At 37.4% G+C, this 23,936-nt stretch overlaps 1 protein-coding gene across 1 annotated transcript in view; it reads left to right on the top strand.

Moving 5' to 3' along the window:
• The first annotated feature begins 293 nt into the window (after nt 1-293).
• LOC129530564 (histone-lysine N-methyltransferase 2C-like) overlaps nt 294-23,936 on the top strand; it is a 60,607-nt gene continuing 36,964 nt past the window's right edge. Inside the window, 11 exon segments of the mRNA XM_063702797.1 lie at nt 294-332; nt 3,205-3,324; nt 6,089-6,205; nt 11,904-12,005; nt 12,198-12,302; nt 17,567-17,748; nt 18,004-18,168; nt 19,489-19,598; nt 20,105-20,122; nt 20,125-20,169; nt 21,444-21,656. Coding sequence (XP_063558867.1) covers nt 294-332; nt 3,205-3,324; nt 6,089-6,205; nt 11,904-12,005; nt 12,198-12,302; nt 17,567-17,748; nt 18,004-18,168; nt 19,489-19,598; nt 20,105-20,122; nt 20,125-20,169; nt 21,444-21,656 — 1,216 coding nt within the window.

The raw sequence follows: 23,936 nt of genomic DNA, 5'->3' as shown, positions 1-23,936 counted from the left end.
TGTTATCTCCCACCACCCTCCAGATGATTTCTGATCAGTCTGGCCTGCCTTCAGTAAGAATCCTGTTCGATCTGTTTAACCCAAATCCCCTTTGCCCCTGATGTTTCCTCTTAGTATCCCCAGTTGAGCCAATTTTTAACCATTAAAAAAATCTTGGAAAAATTAAGTTCAGATAGGTTCCAGAGTGCTTATGTTCATTTCTTGGCTTTCTGAAGACCTGGCGTATCCTCTTTAAATTGCCTCAATACAAGAAAATACAAAATGGAAAGAAGTAGACATTAGAAATTGGAAAAATGGAGAAACACAGGAATGAACATAAGTTTCTATTTCAAGTAATTAGGTAAATTGTAAGGTGTTTATATTTAACTTTTTCTCATTAGCTTTAGCCCCTTGAACCTTTGAGAACATGTTATTACTATATTTATCGAATGTCATATTTTTTATTTTAACATAGAATGGTATTTTCACTCAAATCTCTTGAAACATATATTTATAGTCAATAGTTAAATTTTATTTAATATCAATTGTTTCTTTTTATTAGTATTTTCTTAAAAAATAATATTGGCCCAACGCAGTGGTTCACACCTGTAATCCCAGCACTTTGGGAGGCTAAGGTGGGCAGATCACTTGAGGTCGGGAGTTGGAGACCAGCCTGAGCAACTTGGAGACAACCTTTCTCTACTAAAAATACAAAAAGTAGCCGGGCGTGGTGGTGCATGCCTGTAATCCCAGCTACTCAGGAGGCTTGAGGCAGGAGAATTGCTTGAACCTGGGAGGTAGAGGTTGCAGTGAGCCGAGATCGCACCACCGCACTCTAGCCTGGGTGACAGTGCGAGACTCCATCTCAAAAAAAAAAAAGAAAGAAAGAAAATGCCAGACATTTATTGAAGGGCTAGAATGGTATAGTGAAGTGTTCTGAGTCAGTTGGGCTCTGATTGATAAAGAGCTTGGCATGTTTGAAGGACAGCAAGGAAGCCAGAATAGCTGGAGCATAGCAGCAGGGAGACAAGTGCCACAAGATGAGTTGGGGAAAGGTTTGTCTTTTAAGTGCTCTGAGAAGCAATTGAAGATTTGAAATAGAATAGTGACTTGCTTGATCACATTTGTACTTTTGAAAAGTTCCTCTGGCTGCTGTGGGGAAAGGCTTGAGTAGATGCAGGGTGGGAGAAGCATAACCAGCAGTAGACTCTTGTGGCAGGTTAGGTGAGAGATGGTGGTGGCCACGACTGGGCTGCTAGTGGTGGAAGTGACAAGAAGTAGAAGGATCGGAGACAAAACTTGAAGATAAAAAGTCTTGAATTTGCTGATGATTTGCATTGACGAAGTGTTGGGGGAGAGGACTGAAGGAGCAGAGGAGAGTGACAAGGGACTGGATGCCATTTATAAGGATGGGGAAGACTGGGATGAAACCGGTTAAGGGAGAAATTTTAAACATGGCAAAATTAAGAGGGGTTTTATGTGAGAAAATGGAAATGCTAAGAAGGAAGTTGAAAATCCTGCTAATTTGGAGATCTTTGATTAAAACTAGAAATAAGAATGTGGGAAGCATCAACTTCCAAGATGCCCTCATTGTAGATAACACCATTTAGGATCTAGGCTCAAGCCCTGGGAAACTCCAGGGCTTCGGAAGTCAAATAGAGGAAGAACACGTACAGGAGATGAAGAAAGATTAGCGAGGAAGTCAGTGAAATATCCACAGGTGGGCTGCTGCCAAATCCAGCAGAACAGTATGCCAGATGTTAGGAGCATGAGTAAAATGAGAAAAGAGAAATGGCTTTTGACAACACTTCCCTACTAATAGTAGGGAAGAAGACATATGTACAGATTCAAGTTGATTTCAAATTATGAAAGTGAGGTAATTGACCTGCAGTGTTTGCTTCTCAGTGAAATCAGCATAGTGATTACCTGAGCTAGGTTAGAGATTTGATGGGTAAGAAAGAACACCTGAGGGTAATCCTGGAAGGGAAAAAAATAAAGTGTTTGCTGGAGAGAATGAGTTGGATTGCTGGACTTCAATGTGTGTGGGTTGAGTTTGTGACTTAAAAATGAAACCAGTCTATTGCTTGTGTGGCTTTTCCAAAATACTGTTATTCCATTATCTATCTCTTACCCCAAGAGTAGTCACATTCTTATTTCTGGTTATTTTAATTCCTGGTATTTGTATGTGATTAATGAGATAGTACTTGTTAATTTGATGATATTCTAGAAACCTGGAAAGTACTATGTACCTTGTCTTAAGTTTTGGTTACTTGATTGGTAAAATTATGCATGCACCATTGAATTACCTAATTCAAAATATATTCTTTTATTGTTTGACATTTGTCTTGTTTTTCTTTAAAATGTTATATTTGTGGAGTAAACATTTTTCTTTATTGCTGTTTAGCATCTTCAGATTAGTTCAGGGTATTGCTGAATGTGGTTGTTTGGAAGTAAAATGCTTTAGTTTTAGTTATATAGATTTTAATAAGATAATACTTTCTATATAATTTATCAGGTACTTTAGGCATTTTAATTTGCAAATTTAGGACTATTTGCTTTAACGTTTCTTCACTTTTGTCCATTGGATGTAATTTCCATAAAGTATTCATTTCTCTAAGTAAAAACCAAAACCAAACCGACAACTAATGGTCACTGAAGAAAGAGTGATTAAATGCTAAGGTTATAATGGTATTTGCATTTGAATGTTACCAGCTCTCTACAGTGTAAAGTTTATGCATTTATCGATTGCTTATGTTTCTCATTGCATTCTTTGGCCTACTGGTTTTGGTTGTTTATAGCTATAGAATATAGAATTCCTTATGGTTATCCATTTCTCCTTTTAAGTAGAGTGATAGTTGTTAGAAGAAAAATAACCCCCCAATACTTTCTTCTAGTGTTAATTCTTAAAGTGTGATTGACTTTTATTTACTTTTTGGTGCAGTAATTGCAGTTCATGAGTCAATGTTGATATCATATAAACCTTAATTTTTAAAGTTTCATTGTAGTGATGTCTCTGTAGCAGCAAACATTTAAGTTATTTAAGTTATACTTAAATGTTTAAATCACTGTTAGAGATTAGCTTATTTTGCCTTCCTTGAAGCAATTTGTCCTAAATTTCCATACGTTTGCATTTGTTTTTGCTGTTCTAAAATTCCTTAGTTGCTGGATTTGACCTTTTATGTTGCTGAGTTTTACACATCTATTTTCTCAACTGCCATATCCTAGGAGGCTTGGAGTACCCATAATACAGTGAGCCCACCTTCCTGGTCCCCAGACATTTCAGAAGGTCGGGAAATTTTTAAACCCAGGCAGCTTCCTGGCAGTGCCATTTGGAGCATCAAAGTGGTAAATAAAATTGCATTTACATTCATATATCATTTCTGTCTGATTTGTTTTGCCCTACTGGGTGTTAAGAATTAAATCTTTCTTTTCTAGATTGAGCTTCTAGAAACACTATTTAAATCTAAAAATTTTAATGTAAAGAAATAATATGCTTGCATTTAAAAATCAAGTATACATTTTTAATACCTCTTTTTATGGTTAATTCCTTTTGTTGTGATTACTACTGGTTTTATGAAGGAGAAGTCCTTGACATGTAGACCAAAAGGTAATTAAGGACCTTTTCATTCATGATATCATAAAACTTTGTTGCTTAGAAAAAAGCAGAAGAAAAAACTCCATTAATTTATTATGTTCTCATGGAGAAGAAATAGCAAAATTGTGGCAGATTTCATTGTCTGTTTAATACCTTAAAATGACAAGGCTTTTTCCCCCATGACATTGGTTGATGGCTCTGCCAGTCCTTGAAGTGAGTTAAGTAGTGTGATGCATTTTGAAGAGAAAAAAATTAATTTGAAAAAGTATTAACTCAAAAGTTAAAATACTTCATTGACTGGAGATGACAGTTTTTCCTCATATTCTATATTTAATATTCTGGAATATGGCTGTTTAATTCAGACTAATCAAGGATTTTAAGGAATTCTAGATTATACTTTATTTTCTTTCATGACTGGAAGAACTATTTTTTTTTAACCTCCCTACCTCCCCATGATATCATCCAAGATATTGAGGTATAAATATACCTCATTTGACAGTTTGATAATATAGATCACCAATTTGTACTTACTTTTTTTCTGGGTCAGCATTTCATGTTTGAGAAAATAAATTGAGAGACTACTGTAGTCTTGATTTTTAATCGCTGACAATTTTTCAAAAATCTTTTATACCAATTTAATAACAAAACAAACTCGGCCTGGCGCAGTGGCTCACGCCTGTAATCCCAGCACTTTGAGAGGCTGAGGGGGCAGATCACTGGAGGTCAGGAGTTCGAGGCCAACCTGGCCAACGTGGTGAAACCCCGTCTTACTAAAAATACAAGGAGATTTAGCTGTGCGTGGTGGCATGTGCCTGTAATCTCAGCTGCTAGGGAGGCTGAGGCAGGAGAATAGCTTGAACCCAGGAGACGGAGGTTGCAGTGAGCCAAGATCACACCATTGCACTCCAGCCTGGGCAAAGAAGCGAGACTCCATCTCAAAAACAAACAAACAAACAAAAAACCCAAAAAACTAACCTGACCCCATCCATCTGTTGTGCAAAGAAGCTGATGCACTTCTCAAAAGGGATCTCAAGGAGAGCAGGGTAAGAGAAGACAGGAGTGGCAGTTTGAAGCTGGGAGCTGGCTGTATTTATTACATCCAAAGGGAAAAAAGCCATTCCTCCCATTCCTTTTGTTCATGTGTTTCTATTTTATGCTTACAGTATCACCATCAATTTTTGACTTGGAAACCATTCTGCTAAATAGGGAATAAGTTCATTTCAAACTATGATAGGGACATCAGTTGAAGATATGACATATTATTTAACTTATGGTGAGGGAAACACCTAAGTATTTTCCTGAGCATCTGGATAATTTTAAATATACATAATTCATCTACTTAGGTAGGTGCCAGGTTTTTTCAAGGAGTAATTAATTAGTACAAACAAGGGTGAGGGGGCAGGGAACACCATACTCTGGTACTTAATGTCTGAAATTATCAGGGAATTTAACACATTTTCCAATAGGTTTATTTCTTGTGTAAGAAGTCAGATAAATTATTTCCATTTCAAGTATTTATTATTCAGATTATTTAAAGCAAAGCTTTCACAAAGCCTTTTGTCAGCTTTCCTGTAATCCTCAAATAATTTTTCCTGGCTGGACGCTTTGGCTTACTCCTGTAATCCTGGCACTTTGGGAGGCAGAAGCAGGAGGATCACTTAAGCCCAAGAGTTCTAGGCTGCAGTGAGCTGTGATCACACCACTGCACTCCAACCTGAGTGACGAAGAAAGTTCCTGTCTCAAAAATAAAAGTAATAACAATAATAATAAATTTTCCTCTAAATACAATGGTGAATGAGGTAGAAATGTTGAGTTCATAAGAGAACTGTTGAATAGTGAAGGAAACTGACTTAATTTTAGTGACAGGAAGAATACTGTTACACACTAGCAAAAATGAACTTTCATGCTGATGTAGCAGTACAGAATATGCTTCCAACCCAGGGACGCTGGAGCCAGACTTGCTAGCTAAGCGACCTTGGACAAGTTACTTAACCCTTTTATTCCTCAGCACACTCATCTCAAATGAGGATAATAAAACCTACTATATGGGATTGTTGAGAGTAAAAAATACTTAGATTAGTACATAGTAAGTACTCAACAGATGTTAGCTATTACTGTAATCACCGCGAGACCAGTTAATGAGAGAGTTCTTCCTTATCCTTACTCTATATTGAATACAATTTGTTGCACTTCGAAATATCTGGATAAGGCTATAGTTGTTGTCGTCACCGAGAATGTAGGAGTGGGAAAGAGAAAAATCATGCAAAGGCTTGCTGATAGCGTTCACAGTGACAGCCCGAAGGTATGATTCTAAGGTTGTAAGCATTTTATATTTAGATTTTTAAGTTGTGGAGTATACTTTTAAAGATAAAAATAATAAGCCAGGTCTCTTAATACTTATCTAAAGAAGTGTTTGTATAACATTTAATAAAATGTTTTATCTCAGTGGCATTTGGATTTAAAAATTATTTTGGGCTGTCACAGAATGTTGACTTTTCCTAATCTATTACATAGGGCCGTGGGTCTGGATTTCCAGGAAAGCGGAGACCTCGAGGTGCAGGACTGTCGGGGCGAGGTGGCCGAGGCAGGTCAAAGCTGAAAAGTGGAATCGGAGCTGTTGTATTGCCTGGGGTGAGGCTTGCTTCATGTATATTTTCTCTAATCTAAATGTCAGTTAATGATGAAAATCTCATAGCAAGTTATTTTGAACTTAAGAGTCATATAAATAGGTCAAAATGTTTATTTTACTGTCCTACTTTGCTTTTTTTTTGAGCCTCTGGTTACGTTTTCTTGTATATTTACTTTCTCATCCTTTCTCTTTTCTTACCTTCCTCTTTGACTCCTTATCTTTCTATGCCAACCCTCTCTAAAAAGTCAGTATGTAATATAGTTGCTCTTTAATTTAAAAAATTTTAAGATTGATATTTGCTTACTATCATGTTATGAGGCTTTATTTATATGTGTATTACAAATATATTTGCTAACTACTAGCAAATATTTTATGTAATAACTTTGCTATTTATTAAAATCCTGTTTTTAAAATTCTGAAATGTCATTTTAAGTATAGGACACAGGTGAAATTGTTCAAGTTTACTACTAAACCAGGAATAAGGAAGCTTAGATTCTCGTCCTTTTTTCAAAAAGAAAAATTTTCAAACCAGGCTTATTGAGGTATAGTTGATATAAGCTATATTTGACATGTACAATTCCATAAGCTTTGATATATACATATACACCCTTGAAAACGACACCACAATCATGATAGTGAATATGTTCATCTCCCAACGTTTCTTCATGTCCCTCTGTAATTTTCTGCATTCCCCCTGCCATCCGTCCTTGTCCCCAAGATTAGTTTGCATTTTCTAGAGTTGTATATAAGTGGAATCATACAGAACTGTATGCTTTTTGGACTGATTTATTTCAGCACAATTATTTGGAGATTCATCTATGCTGTTGTACTTGTTAACAGTGTACTCCCTTTTCTTGCTGAGTATTAATAAAACTGTGGATGCACCACAGTTGTAGACCTGTGCACTTTTTTTCTTCTTTTTTTTTTTTTTTTTGTGAGACAGGTTCTCTTTCTAATTCCTGGCTGGAGTGCAGTGGTGCGATCATAGCTAACTCCAGCTTTGACCTCCCACCTCTGTCTCCCAAGTAGCTGGGACCATAGCTGTGTGCCAACACACCCAACTACTTTTTAAAAATTTTTAATAGAGACAGCATCTCACTATGTTGTCCAGGCTGGTCTCGAACTTCTGAGCTCAAGCAATTTTCCCACCTTGGCTTCCCAAAATGCTGGGATTACAGGCGTGAGTCACCATGCCCCAGCCTGTAGTCTTACATTCTTGTAATGTCTTCATCTGGTTTTGGTATCAGCATAACTCCAGCTTCATAGAATGAATCAGAAAGTATATTCTCATCTTCAGTTTTCTGGAAAAGTTGTGTAGTAGTGGAAATGTATCTTCTTATATTATACATGAATTTATTAGTGAAAGCATCTTGGCCTGAAATTTTCTTTGTGGGGGGTTTTTGTTGTGTTTTCTTTTTTTTTTTCTTTCTTTCTTTTGAGATGGAGTGCCTGCTCTTGTTGCCTAGGCTGGAGTGCAATGGCACAATCTCAGCTCATGCAACCTCTGCCTCCCAGGTTCAAGTGATTCCCCTGCCTCAGCCCCCTGGTTCACCATGTTGGCCAGGCTGGTCTCGAACTCCTGACCTCAGGTGATCCACCTGCCTTGACCTCCCAAAGTGTTGGGATTACAGGCGTGAGCCACCATGCCCAGGCTGGAGTGCAGTGGCATGATCTCTGCTCACTACAGACTCCACCTCCCAGGTTCAAGCAATTCTCCTGCCTCAGCCTTCTGAGTAGCTGGGATTACTGGCATGCACCAACATGCCTAGCTAATTTTTGTGTTTTGGGTAGAGATGGGGTTTCGCCATGTTGGCCAGGCTGGTCTCGAACTCCTGACCTCAGGTGATCCATCTCCCAAAGTGCTGGGATTACTGGATGAGCCACCGGTGCCCAGCCTGTGGGACAGTTTTTAACAACAAATTGTATTTCTTTAATAGGTACCTATTTAGGTTATCTGTCTCTCCTTGCATAAATTTGCACCTTTCAAGAAATTTGTTCATTTTGTCCATCTTGACAAATTAAAGGAATGGAGTTGATCATAATGTTTCTTATTATTTTAATACCTGTAGAATCTGTAGTGATTTCACCTTCCTCATTCTTGATACTAATAATTTGTATCTTGTCTTATTTTTTTCCTGATCAGTCTGGCTAGAGATTTATCAATCTTATTGATCTTCTTGAGTCAGCCTTTGTTTTCATGGACTTTTCTCTGTTTTCTTTCCTCTTTCTGTTTTATTGATTTATATTCTCATCTTTATTTTTTCCTATCTTCTCACTTTGAGTTTAATTTGATCTTCTTTTTTTGTTTACTCTTACGTGTCCCTGCTTGGAAGGGACACTTGTGAAGTTTAGGTCAGAGCTTTCTATTCTCCTTGGCTTATATCTGTGGTCTAGGAAAATGAAATTTCTATCACTTTCTGGATAAATCACACTATTATCTATGCAGGCAACAATAGCACATATTTTCTCAAAGATTACCTTTGCCTTCAAGTTAGGTTTTATTTTTCTAGCAGTCTAAAGGTCATGAAATAAATTATAAAATAAAAACAGTGGGTTTTCAAGCTAGATGATACTGTTTTCTTTCTTGCGTGGACAATTATTTTAAAATATTTTGGTTTTTCTGCACTTATTATTTAAATATGACTCCCCACCCCCACTTGAATCTAGGGACATTGCAGTTTTCTACTGCAGACTTTGTTTCTGGTTTATACTGGGAATATATTGCTTATCATTTTCAGTGAAAGCATCCACTGGTTAAATTTCCTTTTAAAAATAATAATGGATCTTTACAATTTCTTTGAGCTGCTCAGTGTGTATAATGTGTTGAATTTTCTGTTAGTAGTTGGGAGGTAGAAATAGATACTTTATCTCTATTTTAGCCATTTCCCTAATTATATATCTCAATAGTCTTGTCAATGCATCATTAGTCCTATGACTGAATTAATGATTACTTTTAGTAGTCACTTAATTTCTTACTGATGATGATGATTCTACTTCTGTGAATCATCTTGGATGATTCTCTAAAATCTTAGAAAGCTAATTTTGTTAATGCTATGCATATAACACATCAATACATTTTCTCTATTAAAAAAATTAAAGCGCTATAGGTAGATCAGAATTTACCATTACTAACTCCTCAGTCCTCCTTATTTCCCTGTTACCAGTTTGGTATATTTATATATTAGGTTGATCCATATGAAATTGCCAATATTATTTCTGAACTGATGAAAAGCAGCAATTTCTTATGATTCAACCTATTATATGTGCCCATAGACTACATATAATGACTTTGCAGGTTTTTATATTATAGTGCTATACCTCAAATACTGTTCTGCAATTTATTTTTTCACTCAACAACGTCTTTTGTAATTTCTTTCATGGCAGTCTATACAAGTTTCTACCTCCCTACTTTTAAAATGTTGCATAATTTTCTAATGTTTGGATTTGTCATGGCTTTACTTACTCCCTAATGATGAATATTGGCATTATTAACACTTGTAGTCATTAGAGTTCATATGACTATAAATTGCTCTTATAAAGCATTAGTACTATCCATTAGAACTGCTTTTAGGCTGGACACGGTGGCTCATGCCTGTAATCCCAGCACTTTGGGAGGCTGAGGTGGGTGGATCATGAGGTCTGGAGATCGAGACCATCCTGGCTAACATGGTGAAACCCCATCTCTACTAAAAATACAAAAAATTAGCCGGGCATGGTGGCAGGCACCTGTAGTCCCAGCTACTCGGGAGGCTGAGGCAGGAGAATGCCGTGAACCTGGGAGACAGAGCTTGCAGTGAGCTGAGATTGTGCCACTGCACTCCAGCCTGGGTGACATAGCAAGACTCCATCTCAAATGTAGTCCTTCTATTTAGTTAACCAACCAACCTTCCTTCCTTCCTCTTTTTTTTTTTTTTTTTTTTTTTTGGAGACACGGTCTCACTCTGTCACCCAGGCTGGAGTGCAGTGGCATAATCTTGGCTCACTGTAACCTCTGCCTCCTGGGTTCAAGCGATTCTCCTGCCTCAGCCTCCTGAGTAGCTGAGACTACAGGCATGTGCCACCACGCTCGGCTGTCTTTTTTTTTTTTTTTTTTCGAGATGGAGTCTTGCTTTGTCGCCCAGGCTGCAGTGCAGTGGCGCGATCTCGGCTCACTGCAAGCTCCACCTTCCGGGTTCACGCCATTCTCCTGCCTCAGCCTCCCGAGTAGCTGGGACTACAGGCGCCCACTACCACGCCCGGCTAATTTTTTGTATTTTTAGTAGAGACGGGGTTTCACCGTGTTAGCCAGGATGGTCTCGATCTCCTGACCTCGTGATCCGCCCGCCTCGGCCTCCCAAAGTGCTGGGATTACAGGCGTGAGCCACCGCGCCCGGCGCTCGGCTGTTTTTTGTATTTTTGGTAGAGACAGTATTTCACCGTGTTGCCCAGGCTGGTCTCCAACTCCTGAGCTCAAGCAATCCACCCACTTTAGCCTCCCACAGTGCTAAGATTATAGGCATGAGCCACCACACCCAGCTGGTTAATCTTCTTTCAGTTGTTCCTCAAGAAAAGTAATTCAGTTGTTTTATGTTTTGACCTTGAACATAACCTGTTGTGTTTCAACTCTGTCTTTCCAGGCTTAGGTTATAAGCTTTTTAAAGAAACAGGATTGTATTTTATGATTTTGGCAGTGCCCTTCTTGTCTTCTTTCTACAACTTCTAGTTCAGAGCTTTATTTTGTTTCATAATCACTCTAGAAATTATTAACAAACCAGTGGGTACTTAGTTGATTTAGTCAAATAGAACTAAGTCCAGACTGAACAATATTGGTTGATAATCATTTAGCTGATACTGAAATTTGGATGTTATTAAAAATAATATTCTAAAGCGGTGCTAATAGAAATATAATGAGAACCACATGTGCAATTTAAAACTTCCTAGTAGCCACATTGAAAAGTTACAGTGAGCTGGGTGCAGTGGATCATTTGAGGTCAGGAGTTAAGAGACCAGCCTGACCAATATGGTGAAACCCCGTCTCTACTAAAAATACAGAAATTAGCTGGGCATGGTGGTGGACAACTGTAATCCCAGCTACTTGGGAGGCTGAGGCAGGGAGAACAGCTTGAACCAGGAGGCAGAGGTTGCAACGAGCCGAGATCGCGCCATTACACTCCAGCCTGGGCAACAAGAGTGAAACTCATCTCGAAACAAAATAAAGGTTATAGTGAACAGGCGAAATTAATTTTAATGCCTTCCATTTTGACCGATATATCTAAAATATTACCATTTCAACATGTAATATGTAATTACGTGCTGTATTTTATGTTTGCAGGACATCTCAGTTCAGACTAACTACATTGCAGATCCCAAGTGTGTGTCATTAAAATAGTGATAGATTTGTGTGTGTACATACTTATAATATTATCATTTATAGTTTCTTGATTAGAATTCTGCATAATCAAGTCCTACTAAGACAGGTTTATTATATTTTCTCATTACTTCTTGGTCTAAAGGAATTCTACCTCTAAAGAGAGAATGAGTTGAATAATAAAATGTCATGACTCCATTTTACTGTAGTATCTTAGCATTAATATTTGGAATTGTTATTCTAGACCTTAGCAAAAATATATGTTTTGATTATGAATTTTCTGAAGCTTTCCAGTTAAGTGTAAAACAAGTGAAAAATATAACTTTGTATTTTGTGTATTTTGCTTTTTATAGGTGTCTACTGCAGATATTTCATCAAATAAGGATGATGAAGAAAACTCTATGCACACTACGGTTGTGTTGTTTTCCAGCAGTGACAAATTCACTTTGAATCAGGTTTGAACTTGACAATTTACTGTCTTCCTCATTGAATTCCTCCTTGTACATTTCTGCTTTATCTCATATACACAGAAGTGATCCAATATTTAGCTATAGAGCTGTATTAGTTAAGAAGGTATTTTTAAAGTAAAATTTGTAGGTTTGTAGCTTAGTCTCCATTTAAAATATATTCTGTTTTCTTAACTTCAGGATATGTGTGTAGTTTGTGGCAGTTTTGGCCAAGGAGCAGAAGGAAGATTACTTGCCTGTTCTCAGTGTGGTCAGTGTTACCATCCATACTGTGTCAGTATTAAGGTAAACATCCTTAAATTGAGTTAACAAATAAGTATTGAATTTTTATTTGGTTTTAGTAGTAACATGAGCTCCCATTTCTCACAATTAAGTATTATGATTATTAAACATATGTGACAGTATTTAAGTACTTTAAATACTGCTTTTAAGGGTTTCCTATCTCAAGAAATTTGCTTCTCTATAAATCTTATATTGTACTAATATCCTGCTTTTGCCTTGAAAAAGTAAAACATAAAAATATATGCATTTAATTTAAAAGACAATTTATACTATTCACAAAGATTTTAGGTTTAGCTGATTCATTTTGTCTGTTGATTTATAAAGCTGAGAACTGGAGTATTTAGTAAAAAATTATTAGCCCATTCTGTTCTTTCCCACATTCTCTCTCCTCTGTGCTCACTCATACACAAAATGACATTTTCTCCTTACAGCCAAAAGAAACAAAACAAGTGTCATATTTAATGCAATTGGTAATAATCGAGAGTCAGCACTGCTCACTTTCAAGCATTTCAGGATAGAGGCTTTCTGGGGAACCTTTTAAGTGGTATCGTGTGCTTGGTTTTAAATATGGACAGGTCTCAATACTTCACTAGTTGTATCTAAGGTTCTTGGTTTTATCTTTTTAAGAACTCAGTCTTAATAAAACTTACATATTTGAATAAAGTGTCATGGCCACTGGAAGCAAGCATGGAGGTATAGCTGCACAGCAGAGGTCTTAAACTGTATACTCCACAAGGAAATCTTTTCTAGTATTGCCATACCTTGTAATATAAATACTAACCTCAGTTTCAATAATAGGTTGTGAGTCATGAGTGATTTTTATACCATTCTCCCTGCCCTTCAGACATCACTGTGTTATATGATTGTCAGTAAAATGTCAGTATAGTAAGCAAATCAACATTATCTCCTTCAGAATTCTTTGTTGATAACTACACTAGTATTTATTTTATAAGGTAATACAGGTTTTTGTGAATTTAGGAATCAAAATGAAAGATTGTAATTAATACTATCCAAAATAGAAGACTGGTACGGTTAATTTATGTAGTTTTTTAAAATTAGTTGCTCATGGTATGTGACTGAAAAACACAGAGTATATAAAGCCAATTAAAGATGGAGTTATATATGCATAAAACATGTTTCTTTTCTTCTTTGTGCTTTATATTCTGTATAAAAGTAGCTGCTATCATTAGATTTTGTTTTTTAGAATACTTAATGTTTTGGACCTAAGGAAATTTAATAAGATCCCTTTCAAGATAGTAATATATTTCTTTTAACCCATCCAACAATTACCGAATTCCCATTTTACAGATGAGTACGACTTACATAAGTTAAGATTGGACAATTAGTGCACTATCAGACACCTAGTTATTCCTGTTTTTAAAAATTATGTGTGGTTCCTTTTACACAACACTGTTTTGGACAGTATAGAATACTGCAGTCTCATTGACAAATACAGCAGTATCTAGAAATATACTAGGGATATGTGAATTGGCTCAGCTTGCATTTTTATTGCAGGAGGCAATTGTTTGTGGATAAGCTTGATACCTTTGAAGCTTCTTTTTAAGCTTGCTGGGGCAAGTCTAGAAAGCCTTCACTCTAAGGTGGATATTTTCAAACTTTATGGTTTTAGAACCTTAACACTCTTTAAAATTACTGGGGATGCCATAGTTTTTGTTCATGAGGATTTTAAGTATGGACTAATCAGCATTTTAGAAATTAAAACTAGGAACATTTTGTAACACAAGACTACAGAAGCACAACCTGTACAATGTCAGTGTAATATTATGATACAACATGTAGCTTCTATAAACACCACTGTATAATCGTGAATAAATTAAAGTGAAAAAAGGCAAATTAAATCTTAGTATTATTTAAACTTGTTTTAACTTTACAGACCCACTGGGGTTCCCTAGTCCACATTTTGGTAGCTGCAGTCCTAGCATTAGTTTAACCCTATACTTAAGACTTGGCCTTTCTGGGATCACTACTGAATTCTACCCCCTGTTCACCAGTGTCTTTGTACTCTGACTGGTTGTGCTTCACTTGTCCTTGAGCCTTTTGCAAGCTCTGGTAATTGTGCAGCTTTCAAATTCCCAGTAGATGTACTTTCCCCTGGTTGTGGGTCTTTGGGCTTCTAGAAGTACGGCTTGGTGTTCCACCAAAGACTTCAGGGGATCCTTTGTAGATTTCTGGAGCTCTTAGTCCTTATTGCTTCTTCATTTTGAGTACTGTGTCCTGCAAATTCCACTGCCTCACCTTCCCTAACCTCAGCGAGGCCATTGATTGTACTCTGCTGAGGTTCTCCCTCCCTGGGCAGCGTTCTGGAAAATGTTTCTAGGCAGAATATCATAGGACACCCTGAGTGTTTCCTTCCTCTCAGAGACCACTGTCTCCTTTACTATGTGTTGTCCAATATCTGAAAACAGTTGTTTCATACACTTTGTCGAATTTTCTACTATCTTATGGGAGAACAGGCTGGTCCCATCTACTCCATTATCGTTGAAGCATGTATCCGTATTAGATTATAAAACATATCTGTAACAACTTTGGACATGGTACCATGGATGGAATCCTGGATGACATCTTATTTGAAAAAACTTTTAAAACTAAGGCTAAACTGGTTCAACAGAAGAAAAAAATGATAGTACAACCCCAGTACCTAAGTTAAAAGGAAATTTCAAAGAGGGAGAAATTGTTGAAGTGTTGAAGTACTAGAAGTCAAGAAACACAAACACTAATGTTTCCATTAGATTTGAGAATAAGAAGGTCTTGACAAGCCTGGCTTAAGCAGTTATGAGTGGATGTGGGTGTAGAGACCAGACTGTAGTGTTTTGAAGAGTGAATATAAGTGGAGAAACTTGAGAGTTTGGTTGTAAAAGGGACCACAGGTATCTGTGAAGAAAACTTAATAGGAATGAAGATAAATATTTTAAAAATTCTGCCACTAAACACCTCAGATCTGTCTGCCACTTTGTCTTCAGGTCATTGTTTAAGCCAGGGTCAGGCAGACTGGCCCACAGACTAAATCTGGCCCATTTCCTGTGTTTGCAAATAAACTTTTATTGAAATATGGCCATGTTCTTTTGTTTACATATATTTGTAGCGGTTTTTGCATTACACTGGCAGAGTTTTTATAAAGTTGCAACAGATCATATGGCCCTCAAAACTTTGTGTTTACTCTCTGGCCCTTTATTGGAAATGTTTGCTGGCTACTGCTCTAAGCCACCCTGATCTTACCCCAGGCCATTTCCTTCATTTGGGCAAATAATATACTAACTTGGTAATCTAAGACAAATTCTTAAAAATCAATAAGCTAATCAAAATAATAAATATACATGTTTAAAAATCAAATGACATTAAAAGCCTTGTAATGGGCCGGGTGTGGTGCCTCACACCTGTCATCCCAGCACTTTGGGAGGCCGAGGTGGGTGGATCACTTGAGGGCAGGAGTTCAAGCCAGCCTGGCCAACACAGTAAAACCCCATCTCTACTAAAAATACAAAAATTAGCCGAGTGTGGTGGCTCATTCCTCTAGTCCTAGCTACTCAGGAGGCTGAGCCAGGAGAATTATTTGAACATGGGAGCCGGAGGTTGCAGTGAGCTGAGATCACACCACTGCACTCCAGCCCAGGCAACAGAGCAAGACTCCATCTCAAAAAAAAAAAAGGCCTTGTAATGAACAACCAACTCTTGTCTTACTCTACCTCCACATCTGAGGCAATCACTTTTAATCTTTTCAGGTCTTTTTTCTTGTGGTTAATGTTACAGCTCTAAATAATCAACTGGTTTACTGCTTTATCAATGCTAGATTTTGTTGACTTTCTGCTATGAATAAATAAATTCTGATTTAGGTCTTAAAATACACCTCCTTCCTTCTCCCAATATAGTTGTATTACTATGTTTAGTTCAATTAATAAGGTGTTGGTTATGACTCAGTAAATGTTCACTGCAGATCTAAACAGTATACTATGAGTTTCTTTTGTCTTTCATGGAGTTTTTAATAACAAGAAAGTAATAGTGACTCTCCATTCGTTCTTTGTTTTTGCCTACTATAGAACTATCATATAAGATTATTTTTTAAAGTACTGTTTTTTTCTGGGAGAAGTCCTACCCTCCTTCTAGACATTCCCTTCTCCTGCTCTGATATGTGCCAGTGGCTTCTGGGTGTGTTGTTCTCATCCTTAAACTTCCCTGGCCTGATGTTCTTTGTTGGATCTGTTGATTTATAGATCCCAAGTCTTCCTTTCCTTTGTAATACATCCTCATTCTGTTCCGCATATCTCTAAGTAACTTTATTAGAAGGAGAATGAAGGAGCTGAATTTTGAGTCTTCCTGTGTCTACAACGTATTCTGTCTTCACACATAGTTGCTTGTGTAGCTAGGTTGAGAATTGTACTTTGAAAAGTATTTTCCTGTAGAATTGGAAACTTATACTCTTCTAGCATCTGGAGTTGGGAAGTTTTGTGCCATTCTGATGGGTGTTCCTTTGAATTTAACTCTTTTATTTTCTTCTCTGGTAGCTTTTAGGCTTTCATGTACCTCATGATCTGAATTTTTATTCTGTACGCTCATTACTTGCTGTTTCATTATAATGTGGGCACTTGATTGGTTCTGTCTGACGATCCTAGTCTTTTGAGATGTTAAAGAAGTTCCGCAATCTTAATATTACATGGTGTGGTTTCCTTCAGGAGTTTGTTAGGGATTTGGAGATTCCCAAATATTCTGCTAACTTATACCCTTGAGAGAGGGGAGGATAAACAGAGGAGTGAATGTGAACTTCAGAATTCCTAGCTTCATAGTCTAAATAGAAATCCTCTAAGATCATAAAATGTCCCTAAGAACTCATGCTTTACATTAATTTTTTTGGTATTTTTTCTATTGATTCTAAGCATGGAAATGTAGATGGAGATTTTGTTGATGTATTTTCAAATTATGTATCAATAATAGTGAAGCTTACTTGATTTCTTTAAAATCTGGTCACTATATCTATAAATATAGTGGACATTAAATGTACAGCATAAGGTAATTATGTGGACTTTAAAAAGGCATTAAAATATGTGCCATTTTCTATTATTCTGCTCAGTAGGCTCCTAAAAGCGTGTATGAACATGCCCAACCCAGTATTGGGCCTCCGTAGGTGCTCAATAAATGTTAGTTGATTACCCCTTTCTGCTTCTAGGTACATAAGCACCATATTAATTTATATAGTATATTTGATTATGTTAGGTTAATGCATAAATCACATGGATTGGTTGTTTCTTTTACAGATCACTAAAGTGGTTCTTAGCAAAGGTTGGAGGTGTCTTGAGTGCACTGTGTGTGAGGCCTGTGGGAAGGCAACTGACCCAGGAAGACTCCTGCTGTGTGATGATTGTGACATAAGTTATCACACCTAGTGCCTAGACCCTCCATTGCAGACAGTTCCCAAAGGAGGCTGGAAGTGCAAATGGTTCTCTAGGGTTTGTTTGCCTTGTTAGTCTTTCAAGTTCAGAGCTTTTTCATACCACTTTAGTTTTTAAAAATTAGCCATACCTATTTAATTGAATAATACACATGTTCTATGATAGATACCACTAATCAGAAAAATTTTCACATACACATTAAATCATTAGCCCCATTATGTTCGTATGTAGCTTCCTGAATTACAGTAACTGAATAACTAAGAAAATAAAATTGAGACTTTTCGGGGGGATTTGGATTTCAGGTGTGTTTGGTGCAGACACTGTGGAGCAACATCTGCAGGTCTAAGATGTGAATGGCAGAACAATTACACACAGTGCGCTCCTTGTGCAAGCTTATCTTCCTGTCCAGTCTGCTATTGAAACTATAGAGAAGAAGATCTTATTCTGCAGTGTAGACAACGTGATAGGTATTGTGCTATTTTTTCATCTTTGTAAAGCTTTTCTCTCTGAAATGTAGCAAAAAAAAAAATGGAAAATAGCTTTTCCTTAATCACAAGTTTTAGGTACAGAACTTTTTGCCTTGTAGATTTTTAGTCACCTAGAAACTTACAGAATTGATTTCCTGTTTTGAATTCTCAACTCCAGACTAAAGTTCTGTTTTGTTTTGTTTTTAAATTTAGAGACAGAGTCTTGCTCTGTCGCCAGGCTGGAGTGCAGGGGCGCTATCTTGGCTCACTGCAAACTCCACCTCCGCCTCCTGGGTTCAAGCGATTCTCCTGCCTCAGCCTCCGGAGTAGCTGGGACTACAGGTGCATGCCACCACGCCCAGCTAATTTTTGTATTTTTAGTAGAGACGGTTTCACCATGTTGGCCAGGATGGTCTCCATCTTTTGACCTTGTGATCTGCCCACCTCAGCCTCCCAAAGTTTTATTATTATAGGCGTGAGCCACTGTGTCCACCCAAGACTAAAGATTTTTAATTTAGGCCTTTTTGAGGGTTTAGGAATCCCTTGAAATTAGATGGAGAATTATTGCCTTCATCTATGCCGTTTCTTATGAAGGGTTTCTGAATCTTTTAATAGATTATAAAAAATATCTAACACTTTCTGTTCTCCTTAAACCACTTTCTCTTAAAGCTCTAGATACTAGATATCTAGGTATTAGATAGCACCTTCTGCCCTCCCTACATAATTATGTGGAATTTCAAAATCAAGAATGTTTCCTTGCTTTCATTGGTATATTGTTGTACTCTTCAGAAGTTAAGCAGTGAACATATATTGATAGTATTATTTTATCAGTAGTACAGTATTCTTGGGACTCTGGCTACTAATTATCTGTTCCATTGCAAGACAACTTTTTACTTTATTTCCCAATTACCATTCAACATCGCTTTCCATGAGATATGTCTACTTCAAGTTAGATGCATTGCCTGGAGCCCATATATGCTAGCACTGCCATTTGCAGTTTTCTGAATACCTTTGTGTTTGCCCTAACTAGCTTCCTTGCTGTCTTTGAAATATTTAATATATGATTATAAAATAATTAGCTTCCTTATGTAATGTGCTTTGCTTCCTCTCTAATAGTTGTTCTCATTCCTTTTTATTTCCTCCTTAGCTCTATGAAAGTTTTTCTGTTAATAGGGATAGTTAGGAGAAAAGGGCAAGGTAGGAGGAGCATGTGAGGCTTAGGGCTTTTAAGTTTGAAGACTCAGTGTTACAGGTTTAAAAGGTAGCAGTTCTCAGTATATTCCATTTTTTTAAAAAAATGTACAAATATGGTCTTTTTAGATGGATGCATGCAGTTGGTCAGAACTTAAATACTGAGGAAGAAGTGGAAAATGTAGCAGACATTGGTTTTGATTGTAACATGTGCAGACCCTATATGCCTGCGCCTAATGGTAAGAGAATAATTTAAACTGTGAGTCTGCACTCTTGTACCACTCATTTGCACCTTACTGTCCATGACCAATGAATTAGCTTAGCTCTACTCTATTTTATCTTTGTGAAACTTACTTTGACAAGTATTTTATGAAAAATATTATTGTTGGTTATACATGACTTATCACAACTTGTTATAAAACAATTTACATGAAACAATAAAAAGCACATACTTTAGATGTAAACTATAATTTTGCTTCCAAGGAACATGATCTTGTAGTTATTGACAATATGTCAAAATCCAATGTGTTGATTCTTTCTTAGCCAGGTTTTCCTCCATGACTTGAGTATTTCCTTCATCACTTCTTGTTTTGTTGTTGCTTTAAAAAGTGCTTTTAACTTTAGTGTTCAAACATTTATTTTAATAAAATGAGTATAGAAACAGAAAATTTAATCATATATAAGTATGTAAATACACTTTACCTTTTCTGAAAAGAATTACCTGGATTTTTTTTTTTCATTTCAGTGCCTTCCTCAGACTGCTGTGGACTTCACTTGTAGCACAAATTGTCACAAAAGTAAAAGAGCTAGGTAAAATTTGAAATGCTTTACTTAATTTAATTAATTTACTTTGCTTAATTTTTACATAATTGGCTTACCACTTGTAAAATCTGCTTCAATCATATGGGTGTTCTATCCAAATTCCATAATGTTGGTAATCATTTCCACAATGATATACAAAATGTCATCCAGCTTTACTGGGGCAGTATTCCTATAAATTTCAGCAAGTTGGCAACAAAAATAACAGCTCTTAGAATAACCATTAATGCCATACTTACTTTGGTTTCATTGATATATTACTGTGCTTAATTATCAGTTAGCAGAAAATACCGCCTAGTTAGCAAGCAGATTTCTTTTAGAATTAATTCAATCTCTTAATTTTTTAAAATAATTAATAAGCCTAGTATGGTGATTAATATGATATTCTTATTAAACAGTCATTCTTTTGAATACTTGTATTTAATAGCACCTGATACAAAAACATTTGGATAGTACAGGAATTGTTCTAAGGAACAACAGTTTTGTACATTTAAAATTAAATCTGCAGGATTTGTACTTATTTATTACTTCTCCCTATTAGTAATTATGTTGATACTCTGATTTTTCCAGATGAGCTTCTGGAGTATTCTCTCTTTTCTTGTGTAAATAGATCCCTGCCTTTTGATCTTTTCCAGGAAAAAGCTCATAGTGGATTAGCTGAGCATTGCATTTCTTTGCAGTGCTTCTAACTCTTTTTATTGGGACATGAAAATAGAAATGCCAGGAAGACTTTTTTGAGACGGAGTCTCACCCTGTCACGCAGGCTGGAGTGCAGTGGCACGATCTCGGCTCACTGCAACCCTCGCCTCCCGGGTTCAAGCGATTCTCCTGCCTCAACCTCCCGCATAGCTGGGATTACAGGTGCCCACCACCATGCCCGGCTAATTTTTTGTATTTTTAGAAGAGACAGGGTTTCACTATGTTAGCCAGGATGGTCTCGATCTCCTGACCTCGTGATCTGCCTGCCGCCTCGGCCTCCCAGAGTGCTGGGATTACAGGCATGAGCCCCCGCACCCGGCCCAGGAAGACCATTTTTTTAAAAACATGTAACATTTCTGCCTATAATCCAAGGAAGTTTGACCTATTTTTCCTAGTTTTTATTGGGTTTCATGAAGTTAATTATTCATGCATTTCATAGATACGTAATTGCTTTCTAGAACTACAGTCACATTCCCTTGACATGGGTATCAGTAATCGGTAATAAGTAATCAGTCAAATTTAAAATGAAAGTTTAAATTTGTATTCTTGGGATTTTGTAATTTTAGACCCACCCAAGACTTATACCCAGGATGGTGTGTGTTTGACTGAATCAGGGATGACTCAGTTACAGAGCCTCACAGTTGCAGTTCCAAGAAGAAAACTGTCAAAACCAAAACTGAAATTAAAGATTATAAATCAGAATAGCGTGGCCATCCTTCAGACCCCTCCAGACATCCAATCAGAACATTCAAGGGATGGTGATATGGATGATAGTCGAGGTAATACTAATTTATTTTCCATGAAATATGTGTGCAAGAATTACAGCATATAAAGTAACTTTTGAAATATGTGTATGATTTACCAAAGGGTAAATCACACTGACTTAGATAACCCCGATGTGACCCTTGCCATCTCCAAATGAGTGATCTTCTTAGACCTTGCCTTTTCAGGTTCTCTTCCTTTCACACGTTTTAGAACAGACCTACCTTACAGAAATCTCAAGGAGCACCATATCTTTGAAGATCACAGGTGGGGAAATACAGGGGGCTTGACTTTAGTTTGCTAGATAACGACACAAACCTTCTCAGATACTGTGAGCTTGGATAATACCATGTTTAAGTGAAGGTAGTTGATGCATACATTCTAGAAATGGAAAAGCTGTCATTTAATATTACTTCAGGTATAACTTAATATTCACCAGTGTGCATCATAAAGTATTGGTTTATAAACATTTTCTTAATCAAAGTAAATATAAGGTTTTTCTAGCTGAATTCTTTTTTTTTTTTTTTTTTTGGTTGGGAGACAGGGTCTTGCTCTGTTGCCCAGGTTAGAGTGCAGTGGCATGATCTTGGCTTACTACAACCTCTGCCTACTGGGTTCATGCGACCCTCCTACCTCAGCCTCCTGAGTAGCTGGGAGCATGGATGCGGGCCACCACGCCTGGCTAATTTTTGTATTTTTTTGTAGAGATGGGGTTTTGCCATTTTGCCAAGACTGGTCTTGAACTCCTGGGCTCAAGCCATCTGCTCTGCTCAGCCTGCTGAATTCTTGAGATAGCAAAATATTTTAATAGTAACCTAAAATCCAATATGAATTAAAGAGGATTACTGTAGGTTTCCTCATTTTTGGGGTGGTTATTTATTTTCAACTGATTCAGAATTGAAGCGATAATTATTTCTGTTCCATTACATTTTATTTCATAGTTGTTTTTTTTTTTTTTTTTTTTAAGGGGCAGTGTCTTGTTACATTGCCCAGGCTGGTTTCCAACTCCTCGGCTCAAGTGATCCTCCTGCCTCAGCCTCTCAAGTAGCAGGTACTATAGGCATGTGGCACTGCAGCCGGCTTTGAGACAATAGAATTTATTGAATACCTACTGTATGTCAGATGTTGGAAATCATATCAGTGTACAAAACAGGTAGAATTCTCTGCATAGAGTTTATATTTTAATGTTAGGTAACTCAACTCTTAAAAAAAATCAGTTAATTATAATGTGTTTGGCAAGTCCCATGGTAAAAATTAAGTTTGATAAAGAGGAATTGCCTGGCCAGGCACAGTGGCTTATGCCTGTAATCTCAGCACTTTGGGAGGCCAAGGTAGGTAGATCACTTGAGGTCAGGAGTTCGAGACCAGACTGGCCAACATGGTGAAACCCGTTCTCTGCTAAAAATACAAAAATTAGCCAGGCTCAGTGGCATGCACCTGTAATCACAGCTACTTGGGAGGCCAAGGCAGGAGAATTGCTTGAACCTGGAGGCGGAGGTTACAGTGAGCCGAGATTGCACCACTGCACTCCAGCGTGGGTAACAGAGCAAGACTCCGTCTCCAAAAAAAAAAAAAAAAAAAAAAAAAGGAATTGGAAGTACAGACAGGTGTTTAGGGTCCATATGAACAGAAAGCAGTATTTGAGCACAGATTTTAAAGAGGTGAGTGAGTGAGCCACTTGATTACCTGAGAGAAGAGCATCCCAGACAGTGAGGAAGCCAGTGTAAAGGCTCTGGGTGAGAGTGTGCTGAGCATGTTTGAAGAGTGTTGTGGAGACCAACAGAGTGAGCAGAGGGGACAGTCAGAAGGTGAGAAGATTAGAGATGTAAGGAAAAGAAGGACGGCTCAGTATATCTCACACAACCATAAGGTGATGTGTCAGTAGTTTGTGCTTAATAGCAATGGAATAGGAGGCCATTGAATGTTCCTGAAAAGAAGAACACCATGATCTTATTTATATTTTAAGAGGAACACTCTCCTATGATATAAGTATATGATTAGGTGCAGGAGTTATGACAGGTAGATCAGTGAGAAACAATGGTCCAGGTGAGAGGTAATTGTGGCTTTGAAAAGGCATGTCTTTTGTGGCCGGGCTCGGTGGCTCATGCCTGTAATCCCAGCACTTTGGGAGGCCAAGGTGGGTGGATCACCTGAGGTCAGGAGATCAAGACCATCCTGGCCAACATGGTGAAACCTTGTCTTTACTAAAAATACAAAAATTAGCTGGGCGTGGTGGCAGGCACCTGTAATCCCAGCTATTTGGGAGGCAGAGGCAGAGGATTGCTTGAACCCAGGAG

This window comes from Gorilla gorilla, chromosome 22 (assembly GCF_029281585.2).
Source record: "Gorilla gorilla gorilla isolate KB3781 chromosome 22, NHGRI_mGorGor1-v2.1_pri, whole genome shotgun sequence".
NCBI lineage: Eukaryota > Metazoa > Chordata > Mammalia > Primates > Hominidae > Gorilla > Gorilla gorilla.
This window is presented reverse-complemented; position numbering and strand designations above follow the sequence as displayed.